General features: G+C 30.7%; 1 protein-coding gene across 1 annotated transcript; it reads right to left on the reverse strand.

Annotated features, from left to right (window-relative positions):
* Nucleotides 1-781: 781 nt before the first annotated feature.
* Nucleotides 782-7800, reverse strand: LOC148278623 (general odorant-binding protein 56d-like). The gene is made up of 2 exons (XM_088231134.1): nucleotides 7709-7800; nucleotides 782-1333 (listed from the first exon to the last, which is right to left on the reverse strand). Exons 1-2 carry the CDS (start codon nucleotides 7751-7753, stop codon nucleotides 986-988), a joined length of 393 nt encoding a protein of 130 aa, XP_088087260.1. The 5' UTR covers nucleotides 7754-7800; the 3' UTR covers nucleotides 782-985.
* Between the last annotated feature and the right edge of the window lie 2129 nt (nucleotides 7801-9929).

Consider the following 9929-nt stretch of genomic DNA (forward strand, 5'->3'; position numbering starts at 1 on the left):
GAGCCTGTTGTTTTCCTTTTTTAAATGACTTTTTGCATTGTTTTTATAGAGTTGTTTTTTTTTATGAAATACTCTTACTGTGCAAATTTTTTTATTCTATATTTATAAATATCTAATAAATAATCACGTACTCTAGCATGTGTTATAATATATGAACTTTACTGGTCCTTTAGAAACAAGAAAAATAAATATTGATCCATTTTAGTATGCCCACTGTACGTTTCCCAATAAAATAAAAAGATTTGCTTTCTTAGTATTAAAGATCAATAACGGTTTTAACGCTTTTATGGCATCGTCAGACTGGTATGATTTTCTAGAAGGTCAAATTATTTTTGAGCTGTTAAATTCAATTGAGGGTAATTTTGTTCATTTCGACTGTTTCCAGTTTAGTTTGTAAGTTTTTTCAACTTGTCATTTAAACTAATTAAATTTATAAAGATAAAGCAACCAATACATGTAACGTTTTTTTAAGGGAATATATGCGTGTTTCAGGGCCATACCGCAAAACTTCAAAGAAACATTCCTAATGGTAAACTTTTTGAACAATATATATTTTTTTAATTATTTTATAATTTTTAATTTAAAAAAAACTTTAATTTCAAGCATCCCTTCCACAAACCATAACAAATGGCATAAAAAATCATTAACTATTTTACCAACGCCAATGAAGCAATACGCACCAGACGCGGACAAAAGAAGCGGATGGGTTGGAGAGGGGTCGGGGTCGGGGAAGGGATGATAGTAAAGGATTGAATACATTTTCTAATTAAAGAAAAAAAAAAATGTTGGAACAATTTTATTAGAGTTTTTTTAATGTTTACCATAAAATAATTGTGAAAATCTTATTTTCTTCCTAAGTATTATTCATCTCTATTAAAGGAATAAAATTAAAGGAAATAAAAACGCAATTGGTACAGATCAAAATGTTCCAGCGAAATTTTTTGGTTTATTGATTTAAAAAATGTGTGGAAGCTACAGGACATATTTAGAAAATGGCGTGTCCTGGATACTCGGAATGGTAACACTTTGCAAATTCGTATGCTGTTTCAGTGTTGACAGTTCCGACCAATTTTTCACATTTATCTAGAACTTCTCTGACTTTTTCCTTTTCCGATTCTTCTACTTTGCTGATCGACAGCTCCTTCTGATAGACTCCATCCTTATCCACGATGGTCTTCTTCAACATGCAGGCGGAGAACTTTTTGATATCATCTGCATCATTAGACCAGTCTCCAGCCCTCAACTTGTCCAGTTCTTCCTTGGTAACTCCATTTTCGGAAGCGCACACCTTTCCGTGATTCCTTACAGCCTGCTTCACTTCTTCGGATATTCCCTGTAAAAAAAAAAGTTATGTTATTTCCATTATCATCTTCTACTATCCAGCAAAAAACAGTGGATAGATCATGAGACGCAAATTGCAGCGTATCTTTACCCCGATAACTTTTAAATACGAAGTTTCACTCTTGTGGAGCCAGTCTTAAGAAATTATAAATACAACTGATATTTATTTCCTATACTAATAAAAAAAACACCTCCTGAAACCCCGTTTGTTCAAACAAACATACTTGTAACTTTTAAACTAACATAAAAAATAGAAATATATATATATATTGCTTTAATTTTTTTAAAACCAACTTAACTTTTAAACACAGTTCTATATTTTATTACTTTATATTGTATTTTTAAAAAAATTATGTTGTTAATACACTCATCTTTTTATTTTTATACCATCTATACTTCTTAACACTGTTCCTATATTTTATTTCTTTATATTGTGTTTTTTTTTTAAAATCTATGTTGTTTATATACTCATCTTCTTTTTTTATACCAACTTTACTTCGTAACACTGTTCTATCTTTTGTTGCTTTATATTGTATTTTTTAAATTTAATGTTGTTTATATACTTATATTTTGTAAAACTTTCATGTATGTATAAGCCTTATGGGCGTGAAAAAATAATAAAATAAAAAAAAAATATATAAAAAAAATCCTAGTTAATTTTCACCATGTTTTTTATTACGTGTATTTTTTTACTATCATCATCATTCCCTTTCCGCACCTAATGGTGCATTTGGAACTGCATTGGTACACCAATCGCAGCGTATTTTAATCATTCTTGTTACCTGAAGGTAACGTGATCAATCTTACGCTTCAGGCACCAGTCCCGTGAAAATGAAATATTCTAGTGTAAAAACACCCTTTAATATAATATTTCATATCAACCATGTCAGCAATCGCACCCGAGACCTCTCTTATGGTAGCCGAACGCGCTGACCATTACACCACGAGGCACACATTTTTTTACTTTTTCTTTTACTATGTATTTTTTCAATATGTTTTTTGACATAAATATTGTTTTCCGTGTACTATGAGTACTATGTTTCTTACTATGTATTTTGTATTTTACTGGATTTTAAAATATGTTTTTAATCATGTCTTTAACTATATTTCTTACTTTTTTTTACTATGTATTTTACTATTTTATCACTATATCTACTACATTTTTTTAAAGTATTGATAACTATTTTTAATATATTTTTTGACTCTTAGAACGAAGTAAATAACCCTAGTTAGGTAGTCAAAGCAACTTTGCATAAATGTATGATTTTGTGTATAAATATTTTATTTATTTATTTTATTTTATTAACATAAACGGCAAATATACCTTTTACAAACATTTATAATACTAAAATATTTGGCATAATATTTTATTTTTTTTAAAACACGAATTTCCTAATACCCAAGATTTATAAAAACAATTAAACTAAAAATTATACAAGATTTATATTAAAAAAATAAACCTAAAAATTATACAGCATATTCAGTAGAAAGTTTAAATAATAAAACATTCTACAGTAAAACAACAAGAAAATCATAAGTACTGTTTCACACCGCTAGGCAAAGTGAACAAAACACTGTATTTATATATATATTATAAAATGCATGAATAAATAAATATAATTACCATTCACCACATTCGAAAAAGGTTCAAAAGGTTTGTTCTATAGGAAAAATACCCTACACTAAATATATCAGATACGTGGGAATAATTATTGCCGAGTTCATGAAGTCTATTTAATACGGCATTACAAGTATACACTGTCCGTGAATTGTTGCTACAAAACGGTGGCACCTGATACCCGGTGGTATATGATATGATAATAAATAAGGATGGTTCATTTGTTTTGTTTATATTTTTTTTCCATGCGACTAGACTTAGCTTCATATATGGCCACACTGATGATGAAACGTAAAATGATGTATAAAATTGTTTTAAAAACAAACTACTACGGTTCAGGCAATTCAACCTAAATAAGTGTTTTGGATAACTTTTAAGGTACTCGTAGCACTAATGTTCTAAATGAAAATTATCATGTTTTGTTTCACGTGCTCGTATTTAATTGACGTTTAATCATCACTGTGGCCATATATGAAGCAAAGTGCAGTCATCTAAAAAGGAAATAAATCCACAAATTAAATGAAAAGCACCCCAGACGAAAATCCTGAAAAAGGAAATCAAGCGGCGTCTTTCATGTTGTGTAGAGTTTGAGGGTTTACATAGTTTTCAAGATCTTGAGTTCCTGGGTTCAATTTATGGAAGAGTGGACGTAAAATATTGGTTTTAAAGGTGGTTGTGCACTGCAATACTTAACTGTTCCTAGACTGGTATTGGTAGGGTCAGATTGAGAACCTCACCACACAAATAACAAAAATCAATCCAATGCTTGAATTACTTGATAAGTTACAACGATTGCAGAATGTTTGTATGCGTTATATTTTTGATCTTTGCAAATTCGACCACACAATCGAATACCGCACGCAACTACACTGGCTCAGTATTAGGCATAGAAGAAAAATTCACATTCTATCACTTCTTCAAATTATTTAAAATAATCCCACTTCGCCTGTTTATCTGATAGAGCTCTTCCAACCTCTACCACAACACGGACTATCTCTTCGTTCTAGTGACGAGAAAACCCTTTTAATACCCTTTCATCGCTCTGATTTTCTTGCCTCCTCTTTCGCAGTAGTAGCTGCTCGATTGTGAAATAATCTACCCACTAATGTTAGAGACGCCCCTTCATTATTAACATTTAAGTCAAGATTGAAATATCACTATCTAAATATTTAAGTTGTTCCTTTATCCTTCTTCTTTCCTTCCCACCCCCTTTCCTCTCTTCATATTATAGTGTTAATTTTATTTTTTTCCAGTTAATCTTTTTTTATAATTTTGTACAACATCATAAGATTCAATATGTCCATGTACTTGTAATTTTCTCAAACTGAACGGTTTGGGTGGGTGGGTAGGAAGAAATTTTCTTAAGGCAATATGCCCACCCTTATATGTATAAATATTGTATATGATATGAATTTACAATGTTTTTTTATTAAATACTTTGAACTTGTTGAAACTTACTGAGAGAAGAAAAATTATAGATTTACTGAATTTATTTAAGATTGTAAACTTTACATGGAACTGCCCAAATCTATTAGCCCTCATTAACTTCAAGGTACCTGGACGAAGGACTCGTCAAGTACCTCCGTTTAGTTCAGGGGTGCTCAAACTTGAACTGCTGGCGATCTACCTCAATATTTTTAGACTACTTACGATCGACTTGAGAGGCTGCAAGTATGTGTGATGCAGGGTTGTCGTACATACACGATACACCCTACCTACCTAGGTAGGGTGTACCGTAGCATATATAGATATTAGCTTTCCGCACGGTCGATCGCGATCGACCGTTTGAGCACCCCTGGTTTAGTTGCAACAATTTGCGAACCGTATACTCGTATAATGCTATTCTGAATCGACTCCATGTTCTCGGTAATAACTATTCCGGCGTTGCTAATATTTTTCACACAAATTATAGTGCTTTCTATGTTCACTTTTGTATGGGTACTATTGTGTACCATATTTACATGTATACTTATTTTTTTAAATTGTTATATAATTACTATTTTTTTTTTTTTTTTTGAGACAAAAGACTTTTATTATTTTTAATATACTTATATTTTGTAGCTCATAAATAAAAAATAAAAATATTTACTTTTAAAATTTTATCTCCACACATTGTTTAATTATTTTTTATATCTAAATATGTTTTTTATACAATACTGCTGTGTTATATATACTATTTATGAAACATAATACTTTTCAATTTAATTAAAAAGTTTTTAACATTTAATTGAAGTGTTTATATTATTTTAAATATGTATCTTTTTAAGGCAAAAGTCACTGCGTGCGGTCATATTTATAAATAAAAAATAAAAAGTGCATTACACTTTATAGTGTTAAATAAATAAATGCAGTGCTCTGGGTGCAGATATCATTGAATTATAAAAGAGTTTTTAAATTTCAGATAAAAACATAGTATATAATAAAGAAAAAAAATCAATTTTGTAACATATTTATATTACACTACCTAATCAAATTCACTTTGTTGATTGCTGCATAGTTTATTTTTCTGTTTTTTTTTACAATATACATAAGAGGTAAAACAGAGTATTGAAAAAATAAAGGATAATTACATAGCAATGAAATACATATTAATGTTTTAAATAGTAAACAAAAAAATCCCACAAAGGCATGGCCTGTTCGTGGGTATACAAGAAAATGTAATTGAATTTTGCTCCCATAATAAATAGACAGATATAATATTTTTGTGTAACATAAGAAAGAGAAAATAAAATATTCTGTAGATTACATGATATTTTTTTTATATAGTAATTAAAAGAGGAAATGCAAAATATAAAAAAAAAACATTAAAATATTTCTTATTATTAAAGGGCTACAAATCATATCATAGAAAAAAAGAATTCATATCTTTAGTTTGAATCCAGCACAAGTGTATGTTTTGTAAACATTAGTACCTACAAACAAAATCAAATTTATAGCTGTTACTATCTAAATACACATTTTGATAACTGGTTAGTTACTATCAAACAAAAACAGTATTAATTAATGATCTCTACACTTGTATGCTTCTACGAACAGAAGGTCTGTTATCTCTGGCTTCTTCTGAATGAGTTTTCAGTGGTTTCATCTTATTTAAAAAATGTGGAGAAGTTCCTTACCAAGGCCAAAGCCGACTATCCCGCAAAGTAAAATAGATTTTCCAGTAAAATATATTTTACAGTAAAATAGATTTTACAGTAAAATAGATTTTACAGTAAAATAGATTTTACAGTAAAATAGATTTTACAGTAAAATAGATTTTACAGTAAAATAGATTTTACAGTAAAATAAAAGCTTTGAGCATAATAAGCAAGGCAATAAAGAGCAACAAACATTAAAAAAATGTTTCTATGAAATTGACACGAACTGAAACATTTTCGCGACATAAAAAACACTACCACCGCATATCCGAAAAATCGTTTTAAAGACCGTGGGTCTTCCGTAAATAAAGTAATGTTTTTTTGTTAATGAACGAGGAACTCCTTTAAAATTGATAACTTTTTTAATTTGATAAATCGCGATTTTTATTAAATTAACCTCTACAAATTTTATTGCCCCATTCACAGAGAGTTTGTCAAATTACACGGAGGGTGGTTTTTGCGACAAAGTGCAACAAGAGGAAGATCACTTGTTTTTTTTATTTGATAATAAACTGTTTAAGACAAAAAAATACATTTTTATTTATCGGTGGGTTGGCTTCCCGGAAACCAAACATTTATCATTGGTTGATTTAAAAGATCCCGTGACGTCATTTAAAGTGGTTCATTTTAATTATTTTTTTCCCACATTTTAGAGGAACTTTGCTGTACAATGATGTACTTCAGCACTACGGGAAATTAGATCCAATAAATGATTTCGTACGGCAGGTAAAGATTGGAACATTTTCTTGAAAATGTACGAAAAAAATAATAATAACGAACTACTTTGAACAACGTCACCGGTTTATATGAATCAACCAATGATAAGAGAGTAATGGAAGATTTCTGGTTTGCTTGCCGTCAATGGACCAATGAGAAGAACTGATCGAGAATAACCGGAAGAGAACCGCTGGCGTCACACGCGGAGTTGTTTCAGAAATACAAAACTTTAAAAAATCATAGGGGTGGTAATACGATATAAAAAAATTTTTAAAAATATTTTCGGTTTCGTTTAATAGTCAATTAAAAAATAAAATGTGTAAAAAAAACCACTGAACTCCTCATTAAATGCTCTAATTTTTACCGCGTGTAGGAAAACATTTTTCATATCCGACTTCCTGTGGCACTAAACTTCTTCATTTGAAATTTACAAAAGGCGATGGATATTCAACTTACTGAATCGGGTTGTGGTCCTGTGGCTAGTGTCTCGGACTCACGGACCAAAGGTCGGTGGTTCGAATTCTACTCTACCCCAACTTGATTCCCATTTTCTTATAGTGAATTATTTACAACTCGTTGAAAATGGCCCTCAAAATGAAATATTTGGGTAAATCATAAGAACGCAAATATTTATTTTTAAAAAGAGTATCCGCCATTACAGTCTCCACGTGTTGATTTTTTTTAAACAACAAAAACTGGCACTGCTTTTATTTAAATGCAATATTATTTCAGTAACTTAGAATATTTTTTATTCTGTCCCTCTCACCTCTCAGGTTAGGCACAATTTGTGCGTTGTATATTAAAACAGGTGGGTTATTTTTGTAATCTAAACTATTGTGAACTTTAAATAATTTAGTGAGGTAAATTAAAACGTTGATAATAAAAAAAAACTTACATGAACAACCACAAACAAAGCGAACACAAGGATCAATCCCTTCATTTTAGCTGCCAATAAAGCGTTATCGCTTTCGCTGAATATATTAAACTAATTACAAAACAAAGTATTCAACATTTATATCGGCGAGCCGTTTTAAAAGATATTAAAATTGATCAATTAAGCATATTGCAAGAGTTGAAGCACTTAGGGGTTATCATTGTTTAAGACATAATATTTCATTATTTACGACACTATTTTTATAATGATGCTTGTGAAAAGCGTTAAAAACATAATATTGATGATACAAAAGTAAATACAGGGTGATAGCATAAAATTTATATTTCTTTAACACTAAACTGCTACTGCCATCATGTCATTTCCCCGTAGGGGCAGGCTGTGAGGATGGACCGTCTCATACTTCTACCCTGGTATACATTCCTAGCTTAATTTGGTAATGTATCCAAAATAAAACAAGTTTATTGGATTGTAATTCTACTTTATTTTTTATAAAATATACAAAGGGTATATTGTGACGCGTTTCGTCTTGTTAGGACATTTTCAAACAAAAAAACTAGGAGTTTAACTTTAACTAAATGTATATTTTATAAAAAATAAAGTAGAATTACAATCCAATAAACTTGTTTTATTTTGGATACATTACCAAATTAAATATGGAATTCTACCAATTATCTGCATACACAATAAATACATTCCTAGCTTCACATCTAGCCATACATGCCCTTCGATTCTGACTGCATTAAAAAAAAAAATTGGTCTTAAAATAGTGCAAACTTCTTCTTCTTCTTCTTCAGCCTTCTGTCCTCCACTGCTGGATATAGGCATCTTCCATATCCTTCCATTTTTCTCGGTCGGTTGCTACTTGCAGGCAATTTTTACCCCCTACAGCAGCTATTTCGTCGGACCATCTTTTTTGAGGTCTTCCGACGTCTCGCTTATTCTCCCAATTCTTAAAATTTTAGGGGTCTATCTTGTGGGGTCTTGTCTCGCAACATGTCCTGCTCATTGCCACTTTAGTCCTGCAACGCGATCCGTGATACGAATATCCGTTATTCTGGTTCTGTTCCTAATTTCTTCATTTCTTATTTTGTCTCTTGGGCTTATACCGAGCCTGGATCTTTCCATGAATGGCTGTGTGCATTTGAGCTTTTCTACATTTCTTTTTGTGAGGGCTATGGTCTCCAATGCATACCGGGGAACGAGGTGGCTCCGGACACATTTTCATATATTTTTTAAGATTATGAAGATTCGGGTCAACAAAATAATTTAAACAAGTAATTTTCTTAAGTACACGTGAAGCACATTACCACTATCGTACCACTATATTTTATTTTTTGTTTTCAGGTTTTCGAAACGTGTCTGGAGTCGTCACTACAAGTGTGGTGACTTAGGACGACCATGAAATTATCTCTGTAAAAATAATTCAATTGAAGTTGTGAGGACAACATACACTAAATGACCCAAATATTCGTTTTTTGTTGAAATGATGCTGTGCTTAACACATGTGGGGTTGAAAAAATGAGAAATAAAACATTTTCATGAAAAAAATGGGCACTTGTTTATTTAATTTAAACAATCATTAAAACCATTTAAATTATATAAATCTAAATACTTTAGGCACAGGCAATTTGACAGCTGCATCTCAAACTTTTTGTCCCATATATCCAAAATAGCTTCATTCATATTTAGTAAATCATATTGCTGATATTATGGTCGTTCTCCAACCTTCCGTTTGTATATTTGCGGCATGTACACTTCACCTTGGCAAAATACGACCTTTTTAATATTTATTTTATATTCATTTAACGAATAAAAGTCTGTTAATCAAACAAATCAATAAAAAAAATATTATTATATTGTACTGATCTACACGAGTTTGTTGAACACTATACGAAAATTCAAGATTGGCAGAGACACAGCAGTACCGCTATTACCATAATGAATCACAACACAAGCAACAAAAACAAAACAAGCCCGCGTAACGACAGGCTGTTGCGAGCATACTGACGCAAGAGGACTGTGATTCGCGCTACCCCTTCCTTACCCTTACATTACTATTACAATTCACCAATACCTAGACTACACCGGCTAGGTAACGAGTATGGTGAAGTTGATATATTTTGTCTGTCTTTATATAAATATAGGTTAAGTATTCAAAAGGTTATAAATTAATTTGTGTAAAATTTCTTAATATTTTTCTTTATTTACTATTTTTTTTTCT

The sequence above is a fragment of the Micrasema longulum genome, unplaced genomic scaffold (assembly GCF_059751315.1).
Source record: "Micrasema longulum isolate JH-2025_06_02 unplaced genomic scaffold, ASM5975131v1 h1tg000852l, whole genome shotgun sequence".
NCBI lineage: Eukaryota > Metazoa > Arthropoda > Insecta > Trichoptera > Brachycentridae > Micrasema > Micrasema longulum.

What these genes read in the sequence shown, in the direction of transcription:
- LOC148278623 (XM_088231134.1), bottom strand. Translation starts at nt 7,753, where the DNA reads ATGAAGGGATTGATCCTTGTGTTCGCTTTGTTTGTGGTTGTTCAT. An exon ending in CTTTGTTTGTGGTTGTTCAT is followed by an intron (nt 1,334 to 7,708) that starts GTAAGTTTTTTT and finishes TTTTTTTTACAG; the next exon opens with GGAATATCCGAAGAAGTGAA.